Genomic DNA, 17,031 nt, shown 5'->3' with positions numbered 1-17,031 from the left:
GAGCTATTGACCATGCATGATCTCTCAACCTATGCCTTTCCCCAACGTGCTAACAAGGCAATACACAATCTTCCCACACCTGGTGAATTTATGGATGAAAACACTATGAATGCTTGGGGTACGATACGTTTCCCTGTGCACTTAGCAGTGAACAGCAGTGAACTCCAGGATGATGTATTGCACATATTAGGCCACAATTGTGAATGGCTTCCGCAGAGGGGTTACTTTAACTGGTAAACCTGTATAAGTTTACATGGTTTCCGAAATGTGTCAGTTAATTATAGAGTAGAGAGTAGCAGTGGTGTAGTTGCCCTGTTTGGTTGCACGCCAGGAAATGCTCCTACGACACGGTTTGTCTCAAATGATTGCATTCTGTTAATGTTTTGCCATGCTCTGGTATTTTGATGTAGCTAGTTTAACTCAACTATGAGTATTTTGTAAAGTGGTGACCAGGAGAGAGATCTGTGCGTACGTGCCTGTGCTGTGATGTTCAGAATACTACTTTGACGATCAATGAATTCTAAAGACACGCATACCAAAATGAAAACAGATTTGCAAAACCAGGTAATACTGCAGGCACATTTGTCAAGAGGAAAAGATAATAGTGGGGGACTATCTACTTCTCCCCCAAACGTTTTAAAGGTGAAAGGTCAAGTGTAGCAGAATATTCTGCATTGTAAACACCAGCACTAAAGGCCACTGCTTCGCACATGCCCTTTCCTTCCTTTATTCATCTTAAAAAGAGAACACCACAATGTTTTTTTTACTATCTTTCACAGTCCATGCATATCAGAAATGCTTATACCCTTACTTAGTCTTGGTACTTTGTGAAGGCTTTATTTAAATTTAATAATATCTCTAATAAATGTACGTGTGTGTGCAGAAGAGGGGACGAGAAAGAGAGAGTGGGTCCTTACTCCACTAGGATGGTCCGTGAGTCTAGCAGGGTTAGAATTGGTGCTTGCATAGGACCAGGGGGAAGCTGGGACGTCAGCATTGTAACTTTTGAACTGTTGGTACATCCCGCAGAAGTGCAAGCACCCAATGCCAAGATATGCGTGGAATACACACCTAGGCCTGAAACATTTAAAACCACAAGCCGGTTGGAGAGAGAGAGAGAGAGAGTCAGATAGAAAGTCATAAAAATGCAGAGAAGCTCATAGTTATTGAAGTTCCAGAAGTTACCATTCCAACCTCTAATGTAATCCTCGATTATCCTCAAATTTTCCTTAAAAATCCTTTTCATTGAAAGAATCTCTTCTTCCCTATGAATGCTTTTTTTTGTTGCCGTACCACTTTCTGTGCTTTTTTTTTTTGTAACAAGGGCAAACTCTTCCTTTGTCTAACTTTTATTTCACTTTCACAATCAATTCCTGTTCACACTGTATAATTACTGTGTCCATTACAATTTGAACTCTAAACATCAGGCATGTGATTTTATTAAATCTGCCTCAGTGATACACACATCATTGAAGAGAGGGATACATAGACTTTTGGATAATGTAATATTTTGTGAACCATTACAATATACCTGAATAGCTGTAATTTAAAAAAAAATGTAGATAATTTAAATGCTATGTATGATTCTTGATGTGAGTTCATCTTTGAGTTGTACAACTATCCATTTGTTTGTTTTGTGATGGTGTTGGTGTTATCAAGTAAAGCTGCTTCGCTGACAAAAAGGAAACTGCAAGGGGCTTACATACAATGCCTACATTTTTTGTGGCCCTTAAAATAAAAAAAATAATCTTTTTCCAATTCACATTAAATTAAACTAGTCAAGTCAAGTATCCATGATCTCATAATAACAATGATCAATATGCAGAGTGAGAAGCTGATTCAGAACAACTGTGGCAAGAGAAAGAGCAGGGATGCCTTGAGGATTCTGCTTAAAATCTCCTCGGAAAACTCCTCAGAAAACATTGCTGGCCCACAGCTGTGTGCAACAAAGACGGAGCTGGAGCAACGTCTAAAAACCCCACTTCCCCCCATCCAAGGTGCACCGCTGGTGTGACATTTATTCTTTAGTGAAAGCTTTCGGGGCAAATTGTGTTTATGCATGTGTGCTGCTGTTTAGTCTTCTTTGTTTCACTGCTGCTTCAATTCCGAGAGTGGGTATGTTTAGTGCTTTTTTTTTTAAAAGTGGTATTCCCTTGGTAAGCACAGAGATGCTCTTCCCTCTTTCAAATGGTAATCCCTGACTCCATTTTGCTTTTCTTTACTCTTCTCCTCATTTCTTTACACAGAGGCCCAATCCTTTCACAGTTATAGTTATGCTGACACACACACCACATACATGCACACACACACACACTCTCTTTCTCTCTCGCTCACTCTCTTTACCAGTGATGTTGTATCGTCTGTCGTTCCCTCTGTAGACCAGCTGGTCATTGTGATAGAGGAGGTACTCAGAGATGTCTCCATTGGGCCTATCAGTTAAAAAAAGCAAAGGATATTATTGCAAAATGTTCTGCATATCACAAAGAAAAGTACAGAGGGAAATAGTTTCTCAATAAAATTAATCACATATAGAATATATACTCACACCAACCAACAAACCAACCAATATTGAGATATACCCATCAGCCCTGAATTGTTAGGGCCGCAAAAATATATCACCACAATAAAAAATCAATAACACAAAACATATGACAAAACCTAGTGAATATAAAGAGGAAATATATTCTGTGTGTTATATACTGTGCACACTATTCAGTCTCAGGTAAAGAGATGAGGCGGTTAGCAGATTCGCTCCTCTACATTTTCGTGTGATTTCGCGTGAAATTTTTTTAGAGGACGTATACTATAACGTGAAAAAACGCGATGCATTTAATTTTATGAATAGTTAAGCTTTTTTCTGTATTGACAAGCTGTCGATACAGAAATCAATTTGCCGCCAATACAGGTTGGAAACCAATGTGACTTTGTGCAGTGGAATACAAAGGATACTGCGATGTGTCTTGTACGGTGAGACACTGGTGCTCATTTAGTGCTTAATTTGTGCACTTCGGAAACCGTACTTGTCGTCGCACTAATAGGACATTGCTTGCATTTGCTTTTTGGCAGAACAAAATCACTGTCCAGTCCAACGGTTTGGTGAATTGTTACCTCGATGGTGGTGTCCAGGAAATGTAGAGGGCTGAGGGGGTTGAAAGTGTCGCTGGAGGAGAGACACCTTCAGGAGCTGAAATTGCAAGATTCTTATTTTCAATGACCGGCATGGTACCTCAAATTGTTGTTTATCTCATCACAGCATTTCTGGATATTTTTAATGTAACGGCAAAGTGGACTGATTTAAGAAGGGAACTTTATTTCCAGTGAACTTGACAATGACAAGTCTCGATTACTCCTCAAAAACTGAAGGCACTGAAGGAGAAAAGAGAAATCTATATTTCCTAATAGCTGTGAGAGAAAGGAAGTAAGTAAATTGTGTCTCTGAGTTTTTTACCCGTTTTAAAAAATAGACTTCATTCTTGTTCTAACACAGTACAGTGTCTTAACTCTGGGCTCAGTGAGAATCAATACAGTAATCTGTTTTTTTCTTTTACTTCAGATTGATTTTTGCTGTCTCTGCACTGACCCCTGCTGTCACATTATCTTCCCAACAAGGCCAGTTAGTCCAACACAGATTAATGCAGGGACTAACATATGAAGAAAAATCTGTCTTTTACTCTTTCACTTCTCCATTCATATCTCCCTGACAAGAAAACACAAATCACCTTCATAAAATCTGTCCTTCACTCAGTTGTTAAGTGTATTTTTTTTGAACCCACAAGCCATTCTTGTTCTCCTGATTTGGAACTGTCATGGCCTCTTGTTTCAGCTCTGATTTACTATATCACAAGCAAAAAAAACACAAAATGTGTGTGTTTAAACAACATATTTCCCTGTGTATTTACACTGAAGTGTCCTGTTAAAGCCACGCTCCTAGTTGCAGATGGGGAAAAAAATTTGTTCCCTCAATGTGTGTGTTTGGATGAGTGTTTTCAAGTGGGTGTGTTAAGGTGTATGTGTGTGTGTGTGTGTGCACGTGCTTCATAACTCTACCTTCCTCTGGGGTCGTGAGGATTGATCTGAAATCATTAACTTCACCGTTGTCATTACGAACACTCTCTGTGCAGCCAAGAGGCATACAGGCACTTACAGTGACAACGTATTGAGTGGAGGGAGTGAGACCTGATAACACACCTGGAAGAGAGGGTAGCATGTCAGATATGTTACAAAACATATTACATCGAAAAAAAAGAAAGAAACAGTGTGAGGTCATAAGAAGTGTGTTTAATAGAGGAGGTATTCAAGGTACTCTCGGGAGCACCAGAAGGTAACCATGGATCAGTCACATTGTGTTGCATCACTCTCTGCTTCATATTCTGTCATTGCTCTTTGAAGAAAGGCACACAAATTAGTGGGAAAAAATGGCAACGAATACGCTTTTAAGATAAAACCTCAAAGCATAGATGTAGTAAAACGTTCTCACACAAAATGCGAATAACGGAGAAATAAAGTTCAACTTTTACTACTTTTAAGGTCTCCCGTTCACATAATATTTATCACGCCCTTAAAGTATTTTCCTTTGTAATACAAGAAAGAAATATTTCAAAGTAAATTGCAATTGTAAGTTCATTATATATTACGAGCAAGCAGATGTAGTGCGGTGACAAAACCCACTGCCAAGGGGCATGAACACAGTTGATTTTGACTAATAAGACAAATAAGGCATTATTGCTAAAAATTGAGTAATTACGAAAAAAAAGATAAACTGCCAGGCCCATGTTCAGTCGAAGACTTCACCTGTTCGTCACAAAAAAAAAAAAAACATGATAATGTAATAAAGTAATGATTAAGCTTTCCACTGGTCTATTAGCCGCATCGTCGGTAAAGATGTGCTTTAATGGTGAAATTTAAGTACTTTACTACATGTTTGCATGCGTTTCGAGGTGAAAGCATTCACTTGAGAAGGAGAAACTCTGTTATCACTGTCAACATCCATTCATCTGCCCGCGTGAGCGTTCTTCCCTCCTCTTTCCATCCACATTTTTTTCTCCCGAGCCTCCATCCCTGCACACCCTCAGTCACCCTCAGCCTCCTTTTCTTCATTTGCCCATCTCTAGCTCTCTCTTTCTTTCTCCCAAGTCTTTTAATTCAATTAGGGGCCAGAGCCCCACTCCACTGCCATTACAACCTCATTTGCGTTCTGTGTTTTTCAGCCGTTGGTGTAATTCTGCAGTCAGGTGTCGAGGCCATCATAAATTAACAAGAAGCCATATCATGGTGGACATAATGTCTGGCAAAGAGAGAGGGAGGGAATGGAGTGCTGTGCGGGGAGACACTGACAAAGACAGAAACAAGAGGGCTCATCTTCATATTTGCCTGGAGACATGGCCGAATGGAGAGGAGGGACGAATAGCAGCAGCGGACGCAGACATTGCCATCAGTATAAAAGATGAAGTGAGGACAGATCGAAAAATGAGCGGGAGAGAGAGAGAGTGAAAAGGAGCAATGCCAGGGAATGACATCATTGTGATAGTCTTGAGTGTCTCGGTCCAAATGGAGACAGCCTGCTAAAGCTGGGGACTCGCCAAGGAGACATTAACGGGCTTGCCCGGGACAGTTTGTGTGTATGTGAGTTTGTGCGAGAGACAGAAGGAGAGTGAAAAAGACAGTGAAAATGTGTTTTTATCGAGGGCCAAAACGTCCTTAATGTTCTCAAAAGAACATTGCAGGAAACCTAGAATTTATGTGATTACAATAACTTTAGCAACAACAGTTTATGTGGATAGTTCAATCAAATTTTCATTCCAAGTTCATTTGAAACGGGCCTCTTGTTTTTTTTCAGGTTTTATCTTGCACTCTAGGTTCAAAAAAATCAGTTTCTCTCATCATAGCAGGGTCACCTTAGTTCTCCCTTTGTTTAGTTATTCCTACAGGTTTACTGGAGCTGCACCAAAGGTTCGTTTTACCTGTGAAATTTCCATTAGCGAAGTATGTGGCTTTGATAGGGGGTGCGCCTGGTGGGTCTTTCTTGTAGGCTCTCAACTCGTACCTGTCAATCACACCCCTGAAGTCACCAGTGGGTGGAGCCCAGCTCACATTGGCACTGAAACCATTCAAACTCTGTAGGGAGGTTGGAGGTGGCATAGACCAAGGTGCTAGAAAACAAAGGAGACAAATTGTTAATGAAAGTGAATTTTAGAATACAGAGGCAGAGAGAAGTATCAATGTAAGTGACTCGAATGCACTTTTACTCTATGCAATATATGGCAAGCACTGCCTGTAAATAAGATGCAGCTTTATAAGGGACCGTGAGAATAAATGTGGACTGTTGGAGGCCAAATCAAATGTTGCTGAGATGACTACAACATTTGCTGTTCATTAATTCATTGTCAATATCGTTTATCCTGCACAAAGGTTATGAGATGCTGGAGCCAATCCCACCCTGTACCAGTGACGCCAGGTGATCACACTGCCTCACGTTGAAACATACAACTAACCAATCTCTCATTCACAGCTATGGACAATTTAGTTTTCAATTAACCTATGGTGGCCGGTTTGAAGAAAAGGACTACATGAGAACTCCAAACGGAGGTTCTCCTGTTACAATCAAACCAGAAACCTTCTTGCTGCGAGCATCTGAATTCAGCGCTCATTTGACTTTATAGGTTACATTATGAAAGTATTTTCATTTTTTAATGAGGGGTGGCATGTCGCAGGAGGTAGAACAATCGTTTTTGGAACCGAACATTCCTGGTTCGATTCCCGGCTCCTCCTAGTTTGTCGAAGTGTTGTTGAGCAAGACACTGAACGCCTAACTGCTCACCTGGCGCCGGTGGATTATTATTATTAATATTTATCTGCCACAGATCTGTCTGTGGTGCTGAGAGGTGCGATGATGCAGTATGGGACCACTACAGTTTGTAAATGTGAAATATGTTTAACGTGTTCCTAGATAGATCTAGGGCCACTTCAAAAATAGGTAAAACCTGCCTCCTATACCAAAAATCTCTATTTGATAGACTTTTACGGCACCTTTAGGGCAGCAGTGAACAACAGGCTGGCTTGCTGACATTAGGTATTTTAGTTGACATGCACTACAGGCCTAAATTGGCACGTTACAAGTTTATTAGACATTGATGTTTTTAACAGATTCTTCACACAGAAGGGGTGCATTAATAGATCACTATGTAGGAAGCAAGGCAACAGGACAAGCTTCTGTTTTCAACAGAACCGAAGTGAGTTTGTGATTCAAAGAGATGAAAGATAAAACAAATGCATGAAGGCTGTAGAGAACAAAAGTCACAAAAAAGAATAAAAGTGAAGCAAACAGGTCAGGAGTACATGAGGTTAAAGAAAAAGCATCCCCCATCCCTTCGTGTTTTAATAGGCTCAGTAAATCATAGCCCCTATTAGCATAAATAGTATTTATGAGAGTAGTAACTTTTTCCTTGCTGATTTAGTACAGCCAGCCATTCATTCTGGGCTATATTTCACAGCAATCAGCCTCCCTCTCTTTCTGTCACACTCCCCTTCTTTTTCCCTCTGATACGTCAGTCCCACCGGATGGGCGATCTCCCCTCCTCCAACTACACCTTCCTACCTTTCATACAGCCCAAAGAGCGCCACCTTTTTTCCTGTCTCAGTCCATGTTTCTTTAAATATGTCTGATTCCCATACCTTCTTGAAGAGAGCTTTCTCATTGTAGGCCCGTCAAAACTGTTTAAAAAGAATGTTACAATTTTATCAACACGTTAATTAATCTACTTCTTTTATCGATCAATAAAGTGCGCTAAATTACTTATTACTGTTTAATCTCTTGCTTCAAGATGCAGTTTGTTTTATGCTTTTGAGTCACAAACTACCCTATAACTTCTTAATTTCCAATTGACTTCAGCTTTTCCTCTGTTTTCATGCTTTACTTGCCTTTTTCTACCTCCTGACATTATCCTTCTTTGCCCTTCTACCTTCCCCTCTTGGTGCTTGCCCCCCTTTTCCTGACTCTAACTGCCTTTCTCATTCTCCCGCCTTTACTCTCTTTCCCTGTCCTCCGTCTTCCCCTTTCTTCCGTAAGTTTTAATGTTTTTAGCACTTACTCCCTCTGTATCCTCCATCCCTCTCTGTGGTCATAGCATACCAGACCTACCAGTGTATCGTTCACTACTAATGAGCAGCTTTATATTACACAAGGGACCACACAGGCCATTCTGGGTTAACAGCCTTTTACTGGGATGCCCTTTATAGAGGCTTTATCAATCTCTCATACCGTCAGGCACATGTAATATCACTAGCCCTGGATAAGTCTCACATATTGTACAAGATATTAGAGCATTTCAATTCCAAATCTCCTGAGAACAAAGAGAAAGTCCAACAGACAGGAACCTTTCAACTCAAACTCATGACACAACCGAGGAATAACGCAAGAGGCATATACAAATGAAAGCATGCAAGCAAGCACTCACACACACAAACACACAACATATGAGACGTGTGCGCACTTAAATGTCAGGCGTAACCTATCAGATTGACTGTAGGGGGGAAGGGGGAAAATCTTGGATCTGGCAGTTTAAAATGATCAGTTTAAAGCTAAATATTGGTTGCCTTTAACAGAATTTGACATATTGTATCTTCAATAACCCAGGGAAGTCAAAACAAATTAGTGCCTTCCACCACCTGATCCTGTAATTTTTTTTAGATATCATATTCATCTCATTTAGTTACATTTTACAAGAAATAACTTGCATCATCACTATTAAAGTAAGAAGAGGATTTTTTACTCTGCTCTTTTATTTTTATTCCTAAACTTTATGCATTATTTCCGTATCTGTATCCTTGTTTTGTAGCTGATCATTGAAACTGGCTAGAAATTCCTACGCAGAAAGAATGTTGAGATGTTAATTCCTAGTTTCTTTTCTCCTAATTTAAATTAAACTAATAGCAAGGTTTACCCCCTTTTTATTTTTGAATCGGTGGTTGGTGGTTAACAATTGTGTGCTTTGACAAGTTTGAGAACCCACGTTAATGAAGGGTTAAGGACAATTATCACTCTCTTCTGTGTTTGGGTTGAGGATGTAGATCCACATGACCATTTATCATATATTGCTGTTGTTCATTTGTGTATGTATGCATGTCTAAACTTTAACTGCATTGTAAAGCTTTTGCAATATCTCCATTAAAGATTTAGGTGAAGTAATTATATTGACTTTTTTGAAAATGAAGCCTCACCTCTGCCTCTGCTGCGTCCCCTCTTCCACGGTCCTGCTGCCCATCCACCCGAGGCCATGGCTATAAACCGGTACAGGTACTCTTGTTTTGTTTATACGCCATCGGGGGAAATGTTGAGGGTATGGACAGGCCATTAAAAAAGAGAGAAAAAAGTTTGAAATACAGAGAGAAATTCATTCAAATGACTTTGATTTTTAATTGCATTGTGGTTGTATTTTAAAATAATTAAATAGGTAATCAAATATCAGATGTCAGAAACCGGATATATGCTTGCCTACCTCCTTAACAGACCTTCTTTCTTGTGCACATTTAGTTTAGGAATTAAATTTCATTTGTAGATGGGTGAAGACAAAGATCTCCAAGAACATGTGTTTAAGTGTAAAGTTTCAGTGAGCTGACCCTTTCCCATGGCGGGGAAAGAGAGAGCTCAAAGTGTGTGTTGTGGGTGAATTTCCGTCTCAGAGAAGTTGGATCACTAATTGACATTATTAAAATATGACTCTTTATTGTATTAAATATGCTGATACTTTATCTTTCATACCTCCAGGATATTTGTTTCTATAACTATGTAGGATTATCATGATTGGACTTCTTGATTTTCATTTTATCTCTGAAATTGTAAGAAAAAAATGGTTTGGGCCGAATTATTTCAATGAAAGTCAAAGAAAGAAGTTTAAAATCTGCTGTATATTTCTAAAACACTTCATATCATAAAATGTGTACTCAAAATCCAAGTTTTAGGACTGTCCACAAAAATCAACCTTTAAGATAACTACAGATAAATTATCATAAAGCTGTACCGGTAAAAGGCTGTAGACTGTAGTCAGTGGCTTGTGTTTTTCTCCCGATAAAGACCAACACTGAATCATTTCCTCTGCAGTTGTATTGGTTTTCACTGCTGGGACAGCCGTCTAAGTAAATTCCAACAGCCCGGCGGGAGGCAACAAACAGATTTATACTTGGGCCGATGTGAGGGCTTGTTCCATCACTTTGGATGGTTAGACCCTTTATGCATCCTCCTAGGCCTGTGTGAGGAAAGATAGTTGATGGGTCAGGGAAAGGCCAGAGAAAGGAAAGGAGCAGATAAGATTTTTAGAGTAAGATCACTGCTTTGCATTGTTTAACTTAATCAATACGTTTCGCTAATCTTTTATTTACATATAGTGTCATGTAATTTTCACGGCCCGATCTCTTTGTTCCATTAGATAATTAAATGTGTAGTTCACTTTAGTTTGAGCTGAATTTTTTGGATAACCTATATGCAAGTAAAACCAAAGTAAACTCTTGAAGTCAGGTAATTTAATGATATTCCTAAGTAACCTGGAATTAAGACAACAAAATACAGAGAAGCGTGGATTTGGCAGCAACCAGTTTTTTTTAGATTTCAGAAGTGGGAGTCACTAGCAACAGCACAAGAACTGCTGGCCACACAGTATATCGATACCTGGTCAAAATTGCCAGTGATTTGGCAGGTATTTTTGGAGCCGCTAGAAATTTAAAATGAAGGGGAAGTTATACATGCAGATCCAAAGAGTGAAATATAACTTGATTTGATAGATTTGTCTGAATGGAGTTCAGATGGTTCAGAGTACAAATTACCCTTGAATCAAACATGATGTGAGAATACTCTCATAGAGGTAAAACGAATCAAATATTTTTTGTTTATATACCCAAGCTCAGCGATGATGGTAAATACAGCAAAAACAGCTCATCCATACACTTTGACTTTGTGATTGAGATAGACAGGCTCACAACTCTTTCATAACATCCCATACGTAGTGCATCTCACCATGTCTGTGACTGTGGCTGACCAAAGCGGGATGTTTGAGCCAAGGGGGCACACCACCCAAGTACAATGGCGTGTCTAGTGTTAACCTTGTTGTTTTGTCCACACCCCTTGTCTCCTCAGCCCAGTCATCGACGACAGCAGAAATAATATAGCCGTGCTTTGAAAGTGACAGCTGTTTCCAGTCTCCATCACAGTAGCTTAGCCCAACCCACATGCTGAGTTCAATCACCTGACCTCCACAGGCCAGTATAAAGGACAGAAGACCAGCCTCCAGCTCTACCTATAAATATAGACAGCAAAGGATCATATACTTATGAAGAAGTGTGTCTTGCTTTTCTTGTTTTATTTGAATTGTTTTTGAAATACTGTTTTAATTATGACTGCATTTACCAGCATGTGGTCTTCTGATCGTGTGTTATATGTGAAAAGCAAGAGGGCATTAAGCTGGTCAGTTCTAAAATCCATAGAGATGTTAAAGTCCTCTCCACCACTGAACACATCTTTGCTCAACTCCAGGTAACCTGAAACAGAGGAATGGTTGACAACGTTGTCTCTCATTACCTGACCATGACATGCATTTATACAATAAACCAGGCTAATCTTTTCTTTAAACCAGTGGTCCCCAAACTATGGCCCAGGGGCCAGATACGGCCCGCCTCCACATTTTGCCCGGCCCCCGAACAATACCAGAGATGCATTATGACTTTATAATCATAATGCAAATAGTAATACAAATATAATCATAATGAAATCTACTGGGATAAAATCCATTCTAGACCCATACTGGTAGTGAAATGTGTTGTGTTGGTAGGTGTTGGTATCAGTTCGGTTTCATAGCCTGGTTGCTTTCTGGTTTTCACAATGAATTTGATATGAGAGCTGGAAACAGTTGTGTCTACAAGAAAGGTAATGTTCCTTGGTCTTTCTTCTGCGAAAAACTTGAAAAGGGTTATTTGGTTATTATTTATTTCATTGATGGTGTTATTTATTTCATTAATACCGTTATTATTTATTTTCTGAATTTTTTTTTTCCTGTCAAGATCCCAGAAAGGGTTAATTTTTGCTTATGTGTGGCTTTCTGGAAAACAAGAGATGTTTACATTTAGACACCTCTGCGATCGACACACTTTTTGATACAAACTGGCCCGGCCCCCTGTTAGAGAAGGGAAAAGTTATTTGGCCCTCGCAGGAAAAAGTTTGGGGACCCCTGCTTTTAACCATCCCAACCCAAATATACACCCTGTGTGGATCAAAATTTGAGGGGAGTGACATAATGCAAATATCCAGTTCATAAACCACAGAGAACCAGTAATCAGCAAGGTCCTACCATGACCCAGGAAATGGGCTCCATCCACAGTCTGAGTTGGGCATCCCTCCCAGCTTTCATATACTGACACTTTATTTATGGCTTTTTCCCAATTCAGAGATTCCCATTCTTCCAATTGGCCATCAGTCATCTTGAAACGCACATCTCTGAGGCAACCAGAGAATCCCTGTCGAATTAGCCGTGCATCCCCTGGTGGGACAAATACTGAGCTCAACGTCAACATTTCAATATTGAGTTTGTAAACCAGGGTAGAAATTTACACATTTTTATGATCTTTCCATTTAAAAAGAAAAAACCTTGGACTCACCTGAATCCTTTCTGACCAGAGTAAAATCTTCAGACAACCCCCCTATGAACACTCCTGTGTTTTCGCCAATAATGGTGCTGCCACTGGAAGCTGATGAACTACCTGGAGTTGGGAAAGAGGGGTGGATGTGGAATAGCGAGATTGCAATGAAAGATGAAATGAGAGCATTTAGGGAAAATGAGATTAAGTGATTAAGGAGAAGTGAACAAATTGGGACAGAGATGTTACAAAAAGGAAGGGCAATAGAAGAGTGAGGGGGTAACCAGAGGGTAATGGAAAACAAAGAGAAGGAGCACATAGAGATTGAGACTAACAGCTTCTCTATACAGGAGCGTTTCAACCACATTTTCAGTCTTCCCTCACGAGTCTAAAGGGAACACACACACACTTTTATTTAAATCAATAAAGCTGTCAACACAAGCTGTGACAGCTCACATTTCATTCACGACTTGTGAACATAAATGCAACCTGAAGCATATTTTTAAGCTTTTAAGAACTCACTGTGTATTGGGGTCTAAATGCTGCCAAAACATGGATGACCTGCAATTAATACTGTGCCTGAACGCATCCTCAGTCTACACTAAGACGGAGCACTGTGGCAGTTATTAACCAGAATGTCAGAATGTTGTGATCATGTAGATTCCTCCCAGGTTTGTCCGGCAGGAAAATAATGGAAAAATGAAAAAAAAAGAGAAACAATTGTGTTTGTGCGGAAGTATTTTTCTCATCAAACACAAAGTAGCTAGGATTACCCTGACTAATACCTCAACAGCTGAGGGATTTATACACAAAGAAACAGATAACTCACACCTGTCTTGCAATATGCACATTTACACACTTGCATGTAGAAACAGACATAAACACACCTGCATAAACACTTAACCCACTCACACAACAGAGAGATACACACAGTGGTCAGTATGAATATGAGACGAGTTACCTCTGTATTGATTGTTTACAACGATTGTTCCCACGGCCCCTCGCCTGGTTGCTATGATTCTGTGCCATTGTCCATCATTGTAGCGGCGCCCTCCATCACCTTGTATACTCACAGACACTGCCGAGCCCTGTGAAAACACAATACCAGGAGGCAAGAAATGAGGCAAATTTCCATTCATAGTAACATTAGCACACCGTTTCACACGCTTGACCATCAAGCTAGGAGTTACACTGATGTGCCTGTGAGCTTGTTTTTTTGTTCAGAAAAACAACTTTATATGTCTTTGTTGAGCACATTTGGAACGGTATATGTTAAAATTGTGGAAGTTCACAGTAAAAAAAAAAAAACAACAACAAATCCACTGTGGCAGTGGTAGAGATAGGAACAAGATGATGGTCATTCTGCATCAGAAAAAGTCTCTCGCAGGCAAAAATTTTGCAGCGGGAAGCTGTTTGCAGGTGTGCTGTCCAAGCACCTCTGCAGAGGCCAATAGAAACAAGCCAGGCCGAGAAGTGAAAATGCAGTAGTTGGCGAAGGAAACTGAGTGCAGAAGATGAAAGAGCCATCAAGCAGATTTCCACTCAAAGATGTCCAACAGCGCCTTCAAATATTTGGCACACAGTAAATTGTTTGCTAGTGCTGGACAGCCCTGCAAATATTTGGGCGTGCAGAAAATATTGAAGCGTGGGGGTGGTTCTTTTGTGTTTGCCTTTGCATATTCGTGAATGGGGAGATCACAAGATGGCCTTATAATGATTGTGTGGTTCAATGTCAGAATTACAGATAAGTGAGTCCTGTTAAAACTTAAAAGATTGACAATTATTGGTCTCAGTATCAACAAGAACAGTCAGTGGAACCTGAAAATCGTTTATGACTGTGATCACAAAAAATAATTATCAACTTATTTTGGATAGTTAGTGCCAAACAAGGTAACAATGTTCTTCTGCAGACAAAGTAACATTTGTGGATTTTGAGGGGTGATGAAACACGACAGAAAAGAACACAAACAAACACCATCATCATGATGACAACCACACCGTCTTACAAGGCTCTCTGACCTCCATTTAAGATGACATCATTTCTGTGATCAGCTTTTAGGAAGTTACCAACAGTAATGTATTAAAACATGAGTAAGAGATCAGTAAACTCCACAGAAGTATACTGGCATGCCACACACACATACACACACACACACACACACACACACACACACACACATAATACCACTCACACACAATGATGGAGATTTAATTATGCGATCAATAAATGTATGAATGCCAGAGTATATCAGCTTTTGACATCTTTACTACCATTGCTGGACAGATCTTAATAAGACACGAGGGAAAGGGTCTTCTTACATCCCCACCCCCTTATTTACTCATACACACAAGCCCAATGAAGAAAAAGCCTTGCCAATGGAAATCAACTCCAGTCAACACAGTAACAAAGTTGCCCTTGAGCAAGATATTTAATGCAATGGTGAGTGTTTTCAGAAATGGAAAGAAACTGTTTCTTTCCACAGCTTGTTTTTGGTTGAGCTTGTTGTTTTTGAAGAGCTATTTGCAACCAGTTTATTTTAGCTGAATTAGGGTTCTGAATTATTGTAAGAGCAAGTTAATTAATTAATTTAACACTTCTTAACTATTAAAGCTGAACAATTACCCTTTGCAGGGCTGTCTCTCCACCTGTCACCTTCCTCTAGAGTGCAAGTTTCCTATAAATTGGAATTATTGTCCTAAACCTGGTGGGTTTAGGACATGTTGAGTTCTGTCTCTCATTTTCATGCTCTAAATGAGCTATTTTGCTGGTACAAAATGTGGTACTTGATTATGCAATTTTGTAAATTATGTTAATTCTTGTTATTTCTGTCACATATCTGGTTGTGCGACATGCGCGACAATTTGATGCCTGCCCAATGGAACGGAATTCAGTGGTGTGGTGAATAATCAGTTCAATAAGTGTTTTAATTTGTTTAATTTGCAGCCTTAAACTACACAAATGCAGTACTTTCTGCGTCCTTTTTCAAAAGCCTTAAAATATAAAAAAAAAAGATTGGGCTGCGTATCTTTTCAGCACTTTCACAGTGAAACCATCCTCTTTATTTAAATTTTTGAAAATAAAAAAAAACACAGACTGGGCAGATTTCTTTATACAGCAGCCAGCTCTGTATACTTTGTAAATGGGGAATTTTCTGTCTTGGGATTGTGATTATTTGAATGCCTTCATGTTTGTATTTTATGCAACTCATGGCACAAACTATTTTCGATGCGTTCAAGAAATTATACAGCTCGAGAATAATAATAAAAATTAAAAAAAAAGAAAAAAAAGAATAAAAGATTTGCCTCAACATACATTGGTTGCCAACTCAGAATTCCCAAAAAGCTTGTTTTCCAGAATGAAAGATCTTTCCCATTACAGAGGTGATTAACCTTGGCCAAGTGTCAATGGACAAAACCCAAAATGTTACGTGGTTTGCAGACATTTGAAGTTAAATTTGAGGGAGCAATAACATTTATTCAAGACAGTAAAGGTGTACTTTTTATCACTGTAGCTGTTGTATTTTGTTTGCTTCATAGACTGTCAACCTAAATATTAAGAAAAAAAACAAAAGATTTTCTGTATGTATATAGATAGCAATTTCATGGTGTGGGAAATGATGATTAAAGATCAATATCAATAAAAGATGTTTAGTTAGAAATGCCCTTGTTAATGGATTTTTTTGTCATACTTTGGATTTTACTATGTTTGGCATCTTTGATCGGTTTTATCATGAATGGCTGAAATATTACATGTATTTCAGAGAAGTGCAAAAAGAAGTCAACACTTTTATGTCTATATAAGTCTACCTGAATGAAGGTCTTCCTAATCAAAGTTGTATCCAGTCCTTAGATCATATGTCATAAGTGCGGAAGCGAAAGACCAGGCCGTGATCACAGCACAAGCCAAAGAAACTTTTTGGAAAGTTAAACCTCACCTCAAAAAAACCAAATGAAAACACTGAAATTACTTGCTGCGTTTACAAGCAAAAATATCAGCTTCAATAAACCAAAAGTACAACTACTCTCAAGATGGATTAAACAAAGTTGCATTCTAAACCTGCTGCATTTACCATCCATCAACCCGACACCAAGTGACTGGAGAGACTATACTTTCAATCAGCCAGAGAGGAATAAGAGAAATTGTCTTTCTGAGTATAAGTAATTAGAAAGTGAACTGCATGCGATGTTTCTTTTTATATACGTTTGTGTCAGTGAGTCAAGTCCTGAAGTTTTGTTTCTTCATGTGAGCTGGATGGTTTTTGATAACTCGTGTTTTTATGTGTATGTGCCTCTATATATGAATGCATGGCAGCATACATGGGCACATATTTATGAGCATATCACTTTCCTGTGTCATGCTAAATTACCCCCCCTGCACTGGTAATCCCATTAGGCTAGCGCAACAGGCTAATA

The 17,031-nt window shown here is 39.2% G+C and overlaps 1 protein-coding gene across 1 annotated transcript in view; it reads right to left on the bottom strand.

The window, feature by feature from the left end:
- Nucleotides 1-17,031, bottom strand: part of ush2a (Usher syndrome 2A (autosomal recessive, mild)) — a 190,570-nt gene that overhangs the window by 96,817 nt on the left and 76,722 nt on the right. The window contains exons 31-42 of the mRNA XM_086174562.1: nt 13,580-13,706; nt 12,640-12,741; nt 12,333-12,521; nt 11,396-11,526; nt 11,006-11,285; nt 10,017-10,241; nt 9,217-9,297; nt 5,961-6,149; nt 4,048-4,188; nt 3,109-3,184; nt 2,344-2,429; nt 918-1,077 (exon numbers count right to left, since the gene is read on the bottom strand). Of these exons, the coding sequence (XP_086030688.1) occupies nt 918-1,077; nt 2,344-2,429; nt 3,109-3,184; nt 4,048-4,188; nt 5,961-6,149; nt 9,217-9,297; nt 10,017-10,241; nt 11,006-11,285; nt 11,396-11,526; nt 12,333-12,521; nt 12,640-12,741; nt 13,580-13,706 (1,787 nt within the window). The remainder of the gene's footprint in view (nt 1-917; nt 1,078-2,343; nt 2,430-3,108; nt 3,185-4,047; nt 4,189-5,960; nt 6,150-9,216; nt 9,298-10,016; nt 10,242-11,005; nt 11,286-11,395; nt 11,527-12,332; nt 12,522-12,639; nt 12,742-13,579; nt 13,707-17,031) is intronic.

The sequence above is a fragment of the Fistularia commersonii genome, chromosome 27 (assembly GCF_037954325.1).
Source record: "Fistularia commersonii isolate RoL2024-O1a breed Wild chromosome 27, RoL_Fcom_v1.0, whole genome shotgun sequence".
Lineage (NCBI taxonomy): Eukaryota > Metazoa > Chordata > Actinopteri > Syngnathiformes > Fistulariidae > Fistularia > Fistularia commersonii.
The sequence above is the reverse complement of the archived record's forward strand: the minus strand, read 5'-3'. Positions and strand labels throughout refer to the sequence as shown.